The sequence below is a fragment of the Bombina bombina genome, chromosome 9 (assembly GCF_027579735.1).
Source record: "Bombina bombina isolate aBomBom1 chromosome 9, aBomBom1.pri, whole genome shotgun sequence".
In the NCBI taxonomy this organism is placed as follows: Eukaryota; Metazoa; Chordata; class Amphibia; order Anura; family Bombinatoridae; genus Bombina; species Bombina bombina.
Genome location: NC_069507.1, coordinates 259,454,556 through 259,472,165, shown reverse-complemented (window position 1 = coordinate 259,472,165; position 17,610 = coordinate 259,454,556). Strand labels below are relative to the sequence as shown.

Genomic DNA, 17,610 nt, shown 5'->3' with positions numbered 1-17,610 from the left:
GATGTTTGGTTCCTTTTGTTTTTTAAAATGCATTTCATGGGTTAACACATCTATTCCCTTTTTGAAAAAAAATAGTTTATATTGCTCTTGAAAAAGGCAATTTTGCCGAAACCAAAATGTGAAGATATTTTTATTGTACAACTTTTAATAAGTTTCAGTAAAGCTGGGTTTTATGAAATTGGTATTTGAATAAAAGGATTTTATACAACTCATTCTTTGTGAGTATACTGCACTTTTTACATCACTTGACAATACTGCTATCTGTGATCCTTTCCTTTGCGGTAACAGCAGGAAAATGCAAGATCAGACTGCACAAATCCACAAATAGGATTGCCTAATAGCGGTGAGAGAGGAAATATAAATATGTTTGGTTTATTTTGATTAGGAATGTTTAAAGGGAAGAAAATATTATGTTCTCTTTTATTCAAAGTGTACAGTTTTTTACGTTTTCTTGAGGTTTTGAACATATTAGTTTGCTCTTTAAGACTATTTTACACTCAGGTGAATCAAAATCCACATGCAGATATATTATTTTGTCCTTCTTTTTGTTCTTCTGAATACCGTTAGTTACCCCACTTCCTTTTAAATATGAAGCCACTTCAGATAAGAACTGTCAGTACGATAGCAGTAAAGGTGTTAACGGGTAAAATCGTTTTTATTAGTTAAATATGGTAAAAAAGAAATGTGCTTGCCAGCTTAAAGTTCAACCGTGAACAGAGAAGTAAGAATAATATTTGACTGAGCAGTTTAGTTGGCAGCGATGGTGTTCTGGATCCAGGAGACGTAGTTGCAGACTTTGGTGTAGACACCAGGTAAGTCCTTCAGTGCACAGCCATAGCCCCAGGAGACAATACCCTGCAGTTCCCCTTTGAAAGCGACAGGTCCACCAGAGTCACCCTAAGAGGAGGAAAGATACAAAAACAGTTTTTTTTTGTGTTTTATGTTTGGCTTTGTTTTCATAATGTAGAAATTGTATCCAGAATATCCTACAATTAGAAATAATAATAATTCACAGTGTCAAACATAAACTCTGCACCACCCATGCAATTGTAATGCACACAAGGGAAGAGTGTATAAAATGACTGGAATCTCTTCATTTAACTAAATATAATTATTATTATTATTATTATTATTATTATTATTATTATTATTAATATTATTATTATTATTATTATTATTATTATTATTATTTAGTGTGAACCACACAGATTATTTTTTAATTCCCATGAGGACAGAGTTAAAATATCTTTTTCTTTCTTTCTTTCTTTCTTTCTTTCTTTCTTTCTTTCTTTCTTTCTTTCTTTCTTTCTTTCTTTCTTTCTTTCTTTCTTTCTTTCTTTCTTTCTTTTTTTCGTATTTATATTTGTATATATGTTTTTTTACAGACATATATACACACATAAACACATACATACATATGTATACATATATAGACATACATAAGTGCATTAGAGCCCTTTGCAATTAAGTAGAGAAAACATGAAAAATCATACCAAATACCAAATACCATATATACTGTATATATAGAACTTCTCAAAATGGATTTGCACTCTCACCTTTAAAAGATAACTGCCAGGGTGTATCAGGAAATGTGGATTCAATTCAATGCAACAAAAATATCCGCATTTACTGGACTTATGTGAAAACAACTTTATAGAAGTGACGTTCCGGGGTTCAACACCCCTTCCTGGTCTGAAGAAGAGGTGTTTTACCCCGAAACATCACTTCTATAAAGTTGTTTTCACATAAGTCCAGTGAGTGCAGACATTTTTGTTGCATTATATATATATATATATATATATATATATATATATATATATATATATATATATATATATATATATAAATAAATAAATATGTATTTATGAATAAATAGAACATATTATGCAATGTGCAGAACATTAGAATGAGAAATAATCATATTTTCATGTTGGGTTAGCACACATGAGAATATGCGTTCAGGTTAGGGCGCATGGAGGGTTAACGCATGCGCGATATTGTAAGTTTGGCTTTTTGCACGTGTCGGGTTAGCACAAATGCGATATCTTTTTACTTTCAACTCATAATACCAGTGCAACCTAACATGCACACAAAGTTTACTTCTAGCGCAATTAGCGCTGTAGCGAAAGCTTTAAATAGCGCTCCACTTGTAATCTAGCCCTTTATGAGGTGTTAAAATACTTTTAACTATTTTGCAGTAGTAAGAAGCTAAAGATATAAAACTAATTATAAATTACACATTTTTTCTACACCCTCTGAAGGATGGATGCACTGCAGCTATTTGCCATTGTATCTAGATTGTAAGTTCCTACGGGAATAGAGCCCTCAATTCCCTCTGTATTTTGTCTGTAAAATTGTGTCTTTTATCGTATTGTTTCTCCATTGTACTGTTATCCTTGTACCCATGGGCAGCGCTGCGGAATCTGTTGGTGCTTTATAAATAAAGAAGAATAATAATAAATCTTACTTTATGAGGTTGTGATGCACAAGATCAGACATGTCTCGGCTAATAGTACTGTTTACGTCTTGTGTTAACCATGATCCTCTCATTCAGATATGTAACATGAGCCTCATTGTAGCAAATTAATACTAAAATGATTTCATTGATTACTAAAGCAATTACAGCAAACATATAATAATAAAAGTTTTTTAAAAGCAATAGACTGTTACCTGGCAGGAGTCTTTGCCACCTTCCAGGAAGCCAACACAGATCATGTTGTCGGTGATCATCCCTGGGTAAGCATTGCTGCACTGTGCATGGGTCAGTATAGGGGCATTCAGACACTGCAGGAGATCTGGGTAGTTGGCTGTAATTAAACAGTAATTTAAACATAACATGTAAAACACTATACAATTTACTGTGAAATTCTATTCTTTATTAAATGTTAAAACTGAGCATGAGACAATATATTCATATGATTCTTTTAAACTATATTGCATATCATACTTTTCATCTTACTAGAAGGTGAGTGTACTCTTTAATGCTTAGTCGTTTGTTTATGAAGGATTTCTTCCTCTAGTTATAACTATATACATTCCTAAAACATGATAGGAGCAGAATTGGCTGTTTATACTCACTGCCACTGCTGAGAGTATTTCCCCAGCCAGAGATCAGACAGCTGGTGCCAGCGGCGGCACATCCAGAGGGAAGAGCCACAGTGTTCACATAGGAGTTGATAGTAGCAGGAGAGGCGAGCTTGATGAGCATGATGTCATTGTCCAGGGTCCTGGAGTTGTATCCAGAATGTCTGATGACCTTGGCAGAGTTGATGAACTGCTCAGTGCCTTCACTGACAAAGATATTATGTTCTCCCAGTCTGACTTCAACTCGTCTGCAAGTATGATCATCAATATTATCAGAATGGAAGGTGTATGCAAGTACCCTGATAGTCTATGATTAAGCACCAGTAGGGGGCATGAAACGCGTCAGTCTATCCTTGCTTCATGGATTGTCTGATTTAATATGTCTTGATAAACTTTCTTGTTTTTAATCTCCCACTGATGTGCAGCCGATACCTTTATTCTACCCTGATATTTACACCTGTTAGTCACAATAAAATATGACAACATTGCCTTCTTCAAAAAAAAATATAGTAATTATACATGGAAGTGAACATTTAGAACATTTTCTTAAAATACTTTTAAAAGTTTCTTCATTCTTGCTAATTCATTAGGTTAAATAAAATATCTGAATCAAATAGTTTTGTTAAATATCTTTAATTGGGATGGGTTTCCCTTGGCATTTGCTTTACTATGTTCTACAATTTTCTTATTGAATTAGTATTAACATTAGAATATTACATTTGAATGCTAATATTGATAGACTTCCCTTGAGGTCTGTAAGTATCAATATTTAAATATTGTAATTTTACTTTTATATGTGTATATTAAATGTTTACTTTTATATGTGTATATACTGTATGTATGTACAGACATATATGCACACATATAAATGCATAAATATTTATGTATACATATATAGACATATATGTGCATTGGAGCTCTTTGCAGTCAAGTACCTGAAATCATGAAAAATCATATTTCTGCAATATTCATATTTAACCCTTTCTGGTCCTATTAATTTTGACTTAGTGTAGGTTTATTTGCTTACCTCTTAGATTCTATCCCTCTCTCTCTCTCTCTCTCTCTCTCTCTCTCTCGTTTTAACTATGTATTTACTATAAATATTTTAAATTCCAATGTTCTTCACTTAAGGGAACATGTTTTAAGTATTTTTAAATAGATATTCCTACATATACTGTATCTGTATATATCTATACCTATATATAATAATATCTATATATATATATATATATATATATATATATATATATATATATATATATATATATATATATATATATATATATATATATATATATATATGTAGGTATAGGTATATATTTTACCTAAAAACCATCAGATATATATAAGTATTTATGAATAAATAGGACATATTATGTTATGTGAAGAACATTGGAATGTGAAATATTAATATTTAATGTTGGGTTAGCGCACTTGAGTAAAAACGATTGAGGTTGCAGGTATCTAAAGTTTTTTTTTCTCCCACTCTTCGCGCTCCATTGAAGTCTATGGAGGAATACGTTAACGCAGTCACAATATTCTAACTTAGTTTTTTTGCACATGTCGGGTTAGCGCACAAGTAAAAACTTTTACTTTAAACTTGTAGTAAGCGCACTACCTGATGCTAGCAAATAGCCAAAGTCAAGCAGCGTTAACACACAAGCGGGAGCACAAACTATCACTTCACTCATAATCTAGCCCTTAGTCGTGACTTTCATAGTTAACCATTTCAATAATTTTCCATCTGCAATATTCCTAACCCATTTAAATGCATATTTTGGGTTATCTGGATGTGCAGCCTGTATACTGTTTATCTATTGCTATATGGCATTTGACAACTTTCATAAGGATTCTTTTAAACTATGTTTATTTTTCTTGTTTGTTAAAGGCTCAGTTCCATTTTGTCATGACCTATAAACAAGATGGTGGATATGAGTTTCTATGCAAAAGACTTGAAATAACTTTTTTTTTACATAATTTTCACTTCTTTAAAACAGTAAATCATTACCGTGCTACCTCAATGTTTTGTATCATTCTAAGAAATCCTTAAATGAGATCCAGCAATTGTGAATGGGTTGTTATAGGGGTCAAGCCTACATGCACGGTAAGTCTAGGCATAATCACGAGAGACCATATTTATGGAAATTGTAATCTGGAACGAGCATTTGTGACCATGAGTTCAATAATATACTTGACCTGTCCGCTGCATTTGACACAGTTGACCATTCTCTCCTAAAAATACTACATTAATTTGGCATCCCTCTTCTGGTTTGCCTCATATCTCTCCAACAGCTCATTTTCAGTTTCCTTTAACAAGATATCTTCTGATCCTTTGAGTATCGCAAGATTCTGTCTTTGGTTCCTTGTTTTTCTCTCTATATACATCCTCCCTTGGTAAACTTATAGCCTCATTTGTCTTCCAGTACCACTTATATGCTGATGATACCCAAATCTATCTTTCCTCTCCTAATATCTCTCCCTCTTTACTCAACCAGATTTCCAACTGCCTCTCTGCAATTTCCTCTTGGATGTCTTCACACTACCTCCAACTCAATCTGTCCAAAACTGAGCTGCTTCTTATCCCCCCTCTCTTTGAGACATCCAACACCTGACATTTCTCTGATGGTTGGAGACTCTATTCTCAACACCTCACCCCAGGTCCACTGTCTTGAGGTCACACTTGACTCAGAACTCACACTTGGCTCAGAACTCACATTCAACCCACATATTCAAGTGCTTATCAAATCCTGCCATTCTGTCACGGCACGACCGATCACTTACCTGCTCCTGACTTCCGGTGGCATCCTAGAGGTGGTGTGGTGATGGTCTCTGCCTCCCGGGCCTCTTATCCCAGCCTCTGACTGTCTTCCTCTCTCTTTCTCGCCACTGAGTTTTGCGGCGAGTGTGCCGTCGTGATAAAATGGCGGTCGCCATGTGAACTCAGTATTTGAGCATAGGAAGGGAGAAGGGGTCTGACAGAGGAGAGCAGGCCAGGGCCAGGAAAAACCAAGATGGCGCTGAGTCCCTGACCTCCTCTTATTGATTCTGCTTGCTCCACCTACTGGGGGCAGGTGACCGGTCATGTGACTTAGTTTCCCTATAAATTCTCAGCATGCCCCCCAGTCAGTGCTTGGTTATTTTCCTTGCTTACTGGTTCTGGAGTCCCTTGAGTTTTGTCTGTGTTGTTTTTTGTTATACAGATTTCCTGGTACCTGACTTCGGATTGACCTTGTTACCTCATTTGCCTTCTGCCTGCCCTGACTTTGGATTGTTTTGACTTTGCCTCTGTCTTTGCCCTTTTATTATTAAAGGCCTCCGTGCCACCACTGACCTTTCAGGATCCTGTTCCCAAATCCAGGTTTTCCTGAGGGTCGTGATTGTAAGGAAGTGCTGTTGCGCTGCAACTGGGTTCCAATATAAAAATCAAGATCCTTCAGGGGTTGTCACATAATAACCATGCCACCTATGGAACCCGCAGGAACAGCTGAAGCTATTGCTGCATTAACTCAACAAATGGCAACTATGGCCCAAGCAGTTCAGGACTTACAAGCTAGCAACACTGCACTTTTACAGTGTGAGCAGAGAAGAGCTCAGTCTATTCCTCTTCCAGCATCACCTCCGGCTCCTAGCCACTTACCTCCAACATCCCCGGAACCATCTATTCCTATGCCTGACAAATTTACTGGAAAGAAATCAGAACTGTGCTCTTTCATCACAGCCTGTGAGCTGCTCTTCGCTCTCAAACCCCGCACTTATCCTAATGATTATGTTAAAGTACACACCACCATTGCCTTATTACTATCTGGTCAACCTCAAACCTGGGCTCACCAGTTTTGCACACTAACTGTCCATTGCTGGATTCTTGGGAGTCTTTTACTGGAGCCATGCGTACCTTATATGATGATCCTCTGAGACCCTCTGCTGCTCGCACTACCATCCGTTCCCTTCGGCAGGGACGAAGACCCATAGAAGACTATACCACAGACTTCCGGGAACTGGCTCCCGACACAGGCTACAACGAGATGGGTCTAATTGAACAATATCGGTTGGGGCGATCTGAAACTCTAAAAGATGAACTGGCCAGAGTCGGAATACCTACCTCTAATCCTGTTAGTCACACAGTTAGACCAACGCTTCCGTGACCGTAGAAATGAGAAGCAATTTCCTCTCAGGTCTTTGGATCCTTCGAGTCCTATGGCTTCTGCATCCTCCTCTACCACGGAGGAACCTATGCAAATAGGTCTGGTTTGTCATCCCTTGACCATGGAAGAATAAAAGAGACATCGTTCACAAGGTCTGTGAACTCTACTGTGGTAAAGCTGATCACCTACTAAGGACATGTCCCGTTCGACCAACCTCCACATATGGTAAGGGAATAATTGCTCCTTCTTCCTGAACTTTTACTACTCCATCCACCTCCTCTTACCTTTCTATTTCTCTTTCTCTCCAGTGGGGAAGTGAGGATCTTTCGGTCACTGCCATCATAGACTCTGGAACCTGCGGTTGTTTCATAGACCAGACCTTGGTACAGACCTATCACATTCCTATGCAATTAAAGCCACACCCATTATCATTATTTGTTGTGGACAGAACTACAATTAATACAGGTCCCATAGTATATGAAACCGGTCCTATTTGTCTCCTTCTTGGACATCATAAAGAAACCATTAATCTAGACATCATTCCTTCACCAATGTTCTCACTCATCCTAGGCCTCCCCTGGCTTCAAATCCACAATCCAGTTATCAATTGGGTTAAAGGTACCCTCACCTTCTCCTCTACTTTTTGTACCACCACTTGTGTGAACAAGACCCCATTAAAAATATCCACTATGGTCTCTGAGCCCTCAGTTAGTCTGCCTGATAAATATAAGGAGTTCCAAGACGTCTTTAACAAGAAAAGTGCTGATCAGTTACCTCCTAGACGCCCGTATGATTGTCCAATTGATTTACTTCCGGAATACATCTCTGAAAGTTTAACTAAACGCTTCATCCGGCCCTCAACATCCCCAGGGGCAGGTATTTTTTTTGTTGGCAAGAAAGATGGAGGTCTGGGTCCCTGTATTGATTACCGTGCCTTAAATAATATCATCATAAAGAACCGATAACCCCTACCATTGAATTCCTAGATAGACTAAGACAAGCAAACATCTTTACAAAAATAGACCTGCAGGGTGCATATAACCTAGTCTGGGTACAAGAGGGGGACAAATGGAAGACCGCCTTCAGAATGTGGTACGGACACGTTATGCCCTTTGGGCTCTGTAACGCTCCTGCCATGTTCCAACACTTCCTGAATGATGTTTTTTGAGACATTTTGTATTCGTTTGTAATTATTTATTTAGATGATATCCTATTTTTTTCTTCTTCTCCTGCTAAACACCTTGAACACGTGAAGAGGGTACTGCTTCGTCTCCATAAACACGGATTATACGCTAAACTGGAAAAATGCGTATTTGAAACGAAATCTGTAGAATTCCTGGACTACATCATCACTCCTGGACAGATCCAAATGGATCCCCGTAAAATTACAACTATTTCGGAATGGCCCGTACCTAAAGATAAGAAATCTGTACAACATTTTCTAGGGTTTTCACATTTTTAAAGACGCTTTATCAGAGGTTTCTCCCAAATATGCTTTCCCATAACCACTCTGACTAAGAAACATGACAAATTTCTATGGACAACTCAAGTTTAAGAGGCCTTCGAAAAACAAAAAAAAATATTCATCCAAGCACCTATTCTGGTACAACCAGACACTACCAAAGCTTTCTATCTTGAGGTAGACGCCTCTGACATTGCTGTTGGGGGTATCCTTTCTAAAAGAGGGGAAATGGATGAGCGGCTACATCCGGTAGCATTCTACTCTCGAAAAACTCCTCCCTGCTGAGAGGAATTATGATGTAGGTGAGAGGGAACTTCTTGCAATCAAAGGGACTTTAGAAGAATGGCATCATCTATTAAAGGGTTCTCCTATACCTGTTATGGTGTATACGGATCACCATAATCTAGAGTAACTACATGCTGCTAAAAGATTACACCCTTGTCAAGCCCGCTGGGCTTTGTTCTTTTCTAGATTCAATCTTCAAATCACCTACCGTCCTGGATCCAAGAATTTAAAAGCAGGTGCCTTATCACGCCTATACGAGGATAATTACAGCACTGACCAAAATCAAGACACTATCTTACCCCCTCTTCAATTTCTTGCAATACAAGTCTCACTTCTAGATCGCATACGGAACCTAAGTGCTGAACCACCTGCTATCATTCCGTCTCTGATCCAAAAACAAGGACTATGGTACCATGATAAACAGGTATATGTACCACCCTCGCTTCGATCTGAAGCACTCAGTCAATTCCATGACACTCCTTCAGCAGGCCATGGCAGAATTATGCAAACACTAGAAAGTATTAGTTGTTACTATTGGTGGCCATCCATTAAGACTGATACCAGGGAATACGTCTTAACCTATGACATATATGCACATTCAAAAACACCAAAGACAAAACCAGTAGGACATCTACAACCTCCTACAGTTCCTCAAGGTCCATGGACAGACATAGCCATGGACTTTATTGTGGATCTACCTCTGTCATACAAACACAATACCATCCTGGTGGTAGTCGATAGATTTACTAAGATGGCACATTTCATTCCCTCTATTGGACTTCTGCTGCCAAAACCGCCTCCTTGTTTTTACAAAACATAGAAATATAGAAACATAGATATTGACGGCAGATAAGAGCCATAGGCCCAGCAAGTCTGCCCGACCTTACCTAACAGTATAAACTTATCTAGTTCGTAGGATAGCCTTATGCTTGTCCCATTCATTTTTAAAGTCCCCCACAGTGTTTGTTGCTACTACCTCTTGAGGAAGTTTATTCCATAAATCAATCACTCTTTCTGTAAAGAAGTGCTTCCTCAAATTACTCCTGAATCTATTACCCTTTAGCTTGAGCTTGTGACCCCTTGTTCTTGAATTTTCCATTTTATGTAAAATACCCACAGCCTCAATTTTACTAAACCCTTTAATGTACTTGAAAGTTGCTATCATATCACCTCTTTCCCTTCTCTCCTCTAAGCTATACATATTTAGGTCATTGAGCCTATCCTGGTAAGTTTTATTTTTTAGACCATGTACCATTTTGGTAGCCCTCCTTTGCACAGATTCAAGTTTGTTAATATCCTTCTGAAGATATGGCCTCCAGAACTGCACACAATACTCAAGATGAGGCCTAACTAATGATCTATAAAGTGGCATAAGAACCTTACTATTTCTGCTGCAAATACCTCTACCAATACATCCAAGCATTCTGCTAGCCTTACTCGCTGCATTACTACATTGTTTACTAAGTTTTAAATCATCTGAAATAATAATTCCCAAGTCCTGTTCCACATCTGTAACAGTCAGTAAAATGTCATTGAGTCTGTAATTAACATTTGGATTTTTCTTCCCTAAATGCATTATTTTACACTTTGCTGTGTTAAACTTTAGATCCCAGTCATTTGTCCAATCCTCCAATTGTTGTATATCACTTCTCATTTTGTCTACCCCCCCCTGGAACATCCACTCTGTTACAAATTTTTGTATCATCTGCAAAGAGACATACTTTCCCATGTAGCCTTTGCTGATATCGCAGATAAATATGTTAAACAAAACAGGCCCCAGAACTGACCCCTGAGGAACACCACTAGTAACAGCCCCCTCTGCTGAATGAACTCCATTTACTAAGACACTTTGTTTTCTGTCCTTAAGCCAGCATTCCACCCAGTTCACAATTTTTGAATCTAGACCAAGGAGATACAGTTTGTGAATTAGTTTATTGTGTGAGACGGTGTCAAATGCTTTGCTGAAATCTAGATATGCTACATCAACTGCTCCACCCTTGTCTAATACTTTTGTTACATAATCAAAGAAGTCAATTAGATTAGTCTGACATGATCTCCCTGAAGTAAAACCATGCTGATTTTGGTCCTCTAAATTGTTTGTATTTATGTAAGTCATAATTCTTTCTTTTAAGAGGCTTTCCATTAATTTCCCTACTACTGAAGTTAAACTAACTGGCCTGTAGTTGCCATATTCTTCTCTACTGCCTGTTTGGATTGCCTCAGTCAATCATCACTGACCGAGGTTCTCAGTTCACCTCCTGTTTCTGGTCCCATTTTTGCAGCCATCTCAAGAACCAATGTTGCTAATCATCAGCTTATCACTCCCAGACCAACGGGCAGACTGAGCGTACCAACCAGACTTTGGAGCAATACCTCCATTGCTTTACCACATACCTTCAAGATGATTGGCTGTCTTTACTGCCTACAGAAGAATTATCTTACAATAACCACATGCATCATTCTATTAAGGTCACTCCTTTTTATGCCAACAACGGTTTCCATCCATGTGCCTTCCCCGAGTTGCCATGTACCAACACAGTGCCTGATGTGGCCTTGTGTTTAAACAAACTTAAATAACAAAGGCAGATACTAATTGATACCTTAAAGATGGCACAACAGCGTTATAAAGGATATGCTGACCAAAAGAGGTCCGCAACACCTACCTATGTGCTGGGGGATAAGGTCTGGCTATCCACACAGGATTTGTGTATGTCCTGTCCTTTATGGAAATTAGGACCATGCTACATAGAGCCTTTTTCGGTGACCAAAGTCATTTCTCCAGTGACTGTCCGCTTGGATCTCCCTGCCTCCTACCGGTTGCATCCGGTGTTTCATGTGTCTCTATTGAAGCCTTGGAGACCCAACCGTTTTCCGTCACGTGTTGATGCTCCACCTATTCCAGTGATGGTTGATGGTTCGGAAGAGTTTGAAGTCCAGGAGATCCTTGACTCCAGGCATCGTAGGGGATGCCTGTAATATCTCATCCACTGGAAAGGGTATGGTCCTGAGGAGCGATCATGGGAGCCGTCCAGGAATGTCCATGCTCCTGCAAAAGTCAAAGCCTTTCATCTGGGACATCCTGGTTGTCCAACCCCGTTTTGCGCCCTGAGGTCGCGTTTGAGGAGGGGGCTCTGTCACGGCACGACTGGTCACTTACCCGCTCTTGGCTTCCGGTTTCATCCTAGGGGTGGTGCGGTGACAGTCTCTGTCTCCTGTGCCTCCTATCGCCGGCCTCTGACTGTCTTCCCCTCTAATTCTCACCACAGAGTTTTGCGGAAAGTGTGTCATTGCGGTAAAATGGCGGTCGCCATGCAAACTTGGCATTTGAGCATAGGAAGGGATAAAGGGGGCAGGTGACAGGTCACGTGACTTAGTTTCCCTATAAATTCTCAGCACACCCCCCAGTCAGTGCTTGGCTATTTTCCTTGCTTCCTGGTTCTGGAGTTCCCTTGTATTTCATCTATGTTAACTCTGATTTTGTTATAATGATTTCCGGGTCCTTGACTTCGGATTGACCTTGTTACCTGGTTTGCCTTCTGCCTTCCTTGACTTTTTTGCCTTCTGCCTTCCCTGAATTTGGATTGTTTTGACTTTGCCTCTGTCTTTGACCTTTTATTATTAAAGGCCTCCGTGTCACCAGTGATCTTTCAGGATCCTGTTCCCAAATCCAGGTTTTCCTGAGGGTCGTGATTGTAAGGAAGTGCTGTTCCGCTGCAACTGGGTTCCAATATAAAAATCAAAACCATTTGGGGGTTGTCACACATTCACACCTACGCAACATTTCCAGAATTCCTCCCTTCCTTACTCAAAAAGCTACAAAAATACTAATGCATTCCCTCATTTTGTTATGCATTTATTATTGCAATCTACTTCTAAATGGCCTTCCAAAACACTACCTCTCCTCCCTCCAATCTATTATGAGTGCTTCAGCTAGACTCATCCACCTAAGTCACTGATCTACATCTACACTGGCTCCCCATACACTCCAGAATACCATTTAAAGTATTAACCCTAACTTACAAAGCACTCCCAACTATATTTCCTCTCTCATTTCTAAATATTCCCCATCCCATCCTCTTCGATCAACCTCTGACATACATTTCTCCCCTCCTATTATCTCTACGCCCCACTCCCGTCTCCAAGACTTCTCATGTGCTGCTCCTGTCCTCTGGAACTCTCTATTCCATTCCATAAGACTGTCTCCAACCTTGTATAGCTTCAGACACTCCTTGAAAACATACCTATTAAGAGAGGCTTACCATCTATCCTCCATCTCTCATCCTAACCAAAATAATGCTTGAATTGCCTGACTCACTGCTGCAATGGCAATCCATGTGACAAGCTACTTCAAAACTTATGTCTCTGCATCCTACAGTAAACCTGTAGACTGTGAGCTGTCCGGAGCAGGGCCCTCTTCCTCCTGTACTAGATATGTTAAGTTTGTTATGTTTTGTATTTCATAACAAATCCTTGTCATTTTATACCCCTATCTTTGTACCCAGCGCTACGGAATTTTGAGGCGCTATACAAATAAAATATAATCATAATAATATACACACTTGTCAACAAGTTTGGATTTAGCCTGCATGGAGACTCAACCCCTCTAAGAACCCATTAATGAGTATACAGTACATCTTGTGTAAGGATCTCTTAAACCCATTTTTGTAGACATGTCATATAGAACAAGTCAACGAGTTTAATTATCAAAATCTATTATTTAAAAAACAAATTAAGCATGAAGTAAAAATGTCCATGCATTTAATATTCTGCAGTATGTTTACCAAGTCATTTGGAACACATTGAAGGGAAGCACATTTTATAGTCCAGTATCTCGTTAAACCAATTCACTTTACTTACGACTTGAAGCAGTGAGCAGCAGACACAACCCACTGGCTGGTAATCAGGGACCCACCACAGAAATGGTAACCGGCATTCAGAGACACCTGATACGGAACCGAGTTCTTTCTGCAGGTGCTACCTCCAACAATCTTGTCATCATCAAAAGCAGCTGAGGAGAAAATATATATCAGCTAAACATATCATAAATATATGATTCAAAACCATCTGTCTTTAAAATTATACAGTTTTTACTAAAGCTCCTGGAAGAAGACAGACATAAAAGGAAACTCTTTGTTCATTCAGCATTAGTGCAAATGCTAGCACATATTTCAAATTCCCTCAAGGATACGTAAGGATACTAAGATGTAATACCTTTCCCTTTAGATGTCATTCTAAAATATAACAATCACCAGAACAGTGGTACTTTGAGAGTATGAGGCCTATTCAAGAATGTGCGAGCGGACATGATCCGATATTGCTCTCGGCATTTATCATTGCACCAGCAGTTCTTGTGAACTGCTGGTGCAATACCACCCCCTGCAGATTCGTGGCCAATCGGCCGCTAGCATGGGGTGATTTCCGGCCATGTCTGTCCACCACCTCAGAGCAGGCAGACAGGTTATGGAGCATCGGTCTTTAGAACATGGGGCATCAAGCTCCATATGGCCCTATGAGAGTATCATTTGTTTTAATTGTTCAAGTGAATTTTTTGCCTTTTTCACCTCGCCAGTTTCACAGTCCATGGGTCTAGTGATATATTTAAAAAAAGTTAGCTGAACCTCTCTGTTCCGACGAGTGGCAATGTGTCTGTAACACTTAAAATTATGCATTTGTCAGCTAAGCTTCACTGTACATTCAGATTTTTCACAGTGAAAATTCTCGGCACTGAAAAACTGGAGAGACTGATATGGCTGAAAAGTTGTATCTAAGATAGAGGGACGTGCTTTGAATATTGCACACTCATGGTGATATTTTAAATACAAGTTACTCCCATGGAACGCCCATGAAACTCCAACAGAACGCCTATATATTTGTGATATCTGCAATCTACAAAAAAACACACACCTTCCCATTAAACCTATAGGAGTCGTGATTGTGGGTATATGATATATGTATATGCAATGTTTCATTTATCTGAATTGTATTGTATAATGTTATAATATGTATGTAAAGTCTTGTCGTGATTGTAAAAATCATGTATTTTGCCTTTGCTGTGTTTTTTTTCTTTTTTTAGGAAGAAAATTTAGTGTTCGCAATATTAATATTTTATAGAAGACAGTAGCCGCAACTTCTGTTTTTATTTATGTATTGCCAATATAAGTTCTCACTGTTCTGAACGTGTAATAATATTGCTACCGCACTGTAACAAATGTGTTTTTAACACAGAACACGTTCAGAATGGTGAGAACTTATATTGGCAATATATAAATAAAAACATAAGTTGCCGCTACTGTCTTCTAACAAATATTAATATCGCGAATACTAAATCTTCTTCCTAATTTTTTTTATATATTATAACATTAAACATTGCGTATAAATCTATCATATACCCACAATCCCAAGCTCCTATAGGTGTATTATTGATGTCATAACTTCACTACTGTATTGTAACAAAAGTGGTTGAGCTTCTGTTGACACGTGTACATTGTTTTGACATTTAATACTGTATAAATGGATAATTTACATTGCACCTTCAATGTCGGTGACGATGCTGCTTTTACTGGCAATCTCAATCATGCAACAACCCCTTTTCAATATTTAGCCACATTGGGACATAAACAGCTGAATTTGCCGCTCTAAAATTATTTCAAGAACTGTGTAGTACTGACAAGACTACTTATTTATTCTCACCTGACCAGAGACCTTTAGAGAATTGGACCCTAGGAGGCCGATTTAACAAAGTGCGAGTGGACATGATCTGCTGTAGCGCATCATGTCCGGCGCACATCGATAAATACCGACAGCATACGCTGTCTGCATACGCTGTCTGCATTTATCATTGCAGAAGCAGTTCTGGTGAATTGCTTATGCGATGCCACCGCCTGCAGATTCCCGGCTAATCGGCTGCTAACAGGGGGTGTCAATCAACCCAATCGTATGCAATCGGGCGGATTGATGTCCGCCACCTCAGAGGAGGCGTATGAGTTAAGGAGCAGCAGTCTTAAAACCGCTGATTCTTAACTCCTGTTTCTGGCGAGCCTGAAGGCTCGAGCGGAAACAGTTACATTCAGGGCCATTCGGCCCTTGTTAAATCGGCCCCTTAGTCTGTTATTTTTAAATTATACTTCATTATTAATTTTAAACAATTTTCCAATGTAATCCTATTACATTTAATTTGTTTTCTTGCTGTCCTGAGTTGAAGAGTCAACTCAGGTACAGCAATGCACTAATGTGAGTGAGAAAAACACATCAGGTGAACCAATGACAAGATGTGCCTATATGTATATGCATGTGCAGCTACCAATCATCAGCTAGCTACAAGGAATGCATTGGTACCCAGCTTTACTCTTCAATTCAAGATACCAAGAGAATGAAGAAAAAGTTAATACGTACATTGAAAAGTTGTTTAAAAGTTTTACCTGAATCACGTAAATTTAATTTAGACTTTACCATCCATTTAAGAACAAACATTCAATAATATATGATGATCAATAAACACTACCTTGCTTCATAAAGTAGCAAATATTTCTCCAAATGCTAAATTATAGGGGAATTAGAACACATTAACTCTCAGGCCTGATGATCTACAGTTGCCAGTCTAGTTAGAGCATCTAATAAGTCTCATCAGTACTGTGAGGGCTCTCAAATCATTTTACAATTATTTAGAAAATTACATTTTATCTATGTAAGGTTCTCGTTGTAAAGTAGAGACACATAAATTACAATATAATTCTCATAAAAAGCCCTAGAAGATTTTGCATGATTTCTCCATGCCAGCGAATTGTTGACCATCAAGCCCTTAGACATATAAATATTATTCTGCCATGATGTTTAAGTAAAGTTTCCTGGGGAGTGACTGTTCCCCAATATAAACTCTAGTGAGCTGTTTAGATTTCTGAGTAAAAAGTTATCAGCAGGCTGTTTATGTCAAAAAGCATCATAAGCAGAAAAAGGGTTAAGAAACGTTATACACATTAGCGCTGCGGAATCTGTTGGCGCTCTACAAATAACCGATAATAATAATAATAATACAGACCTATAAAATATAAAACAGAAATCCAGATGTGTTTTGTAGGACCTACCAGCAGCTCCCAGGAACACACAGATCAAAAGCAACTTCATGGTGCAGATTTGTCCAAGAAGTCCCTTTGCCGGGTTTGTATTTATAATCTCAGCCTACTATAGTAAATACTCTGAGTTTGTCACCATCACATAATAACATGGAAACATTTTCTAGTTAATCTGTAGAGTGCAAGGTTAAGCTTATCATTCACCTCCCTTAAGCACTATTTTTTATAATACAGTAACACTTGTTTTTACACAACAGAAACATAAATAGAAGTTAACTCTTTATGTGTTTTTATTTTTTATTTATGTCTTTCACACAATGAAAATGCACCTTCGATGAATATGTTGTTTTTTTTAGGTGTTCCTTACCGAAAGTTGTTTTAATAAAGTAATATAATTATATAAAACACTGCGATCACCCACTTTATTTTAATATATTTTTATAATATATTTTTATTGTTTTATTAAGTATTCTACTCTAAGGGGCATATCTATCAAGCTCTTCAGGCTCACCAGAAACACCAGGGGGATATTTATCAAGCCGTCAACTGCAAATACGGTGGAATTCCG

The 17,610-nt window shown here is 38.4% G+C and overlaps 1 protein-coding gene across 1 annotated transcript; it reads right to left on the bottom strand.

Moving 5' to 3' along the window:
- Window positions 1-747: 747 nt before the first annotated feature.
- On the bottom strand, window positions 748-17,094 carry LOC128639672 (trypsin-like). Its single transcript, XM_053691794.1, has 5 exons — window positions 17,055-17,094; window positions 13,831-13,981; window positions 3,079-3,332; window positions 2,671-2,795; window positions 748-897 (listed from the first exon to the last, which is right to left on the bottom strand). The coding sequence occupies exons 1-5, from the start codon at window positions 17,092-17,094 to the stop codon at window positions 748-750; spliced, it is 720 nt and encodes a 239-aa protein (XP_053547769.1).
- Window positions 17,095-17,610: the final 516 nt, after the last annotated feature.

Coding starts and splice junctions, on each gene's coding strand:
- LOC128639672 (XM_053691794.1), bottom strand. CDS start 17,094: ATGAAGTTGCTTTTGATCTGTGTGTTCCTGGGAGCTGCTG. Junction 13,982..17,054: donor TGTGTTCCTGGGAGCTGCTG/GTAGGTCCTACA, acceptor TTTTCTCCTCAG/CTGCTTTTGATGATGACAAG. Junction 2,796..3,078: donor AAATACTCTCAGCAGTGGCA/GTGAGTATAAAC, acceptor CCAACTACCCAG/ATCTCCTGCAGTGTCTGAAT.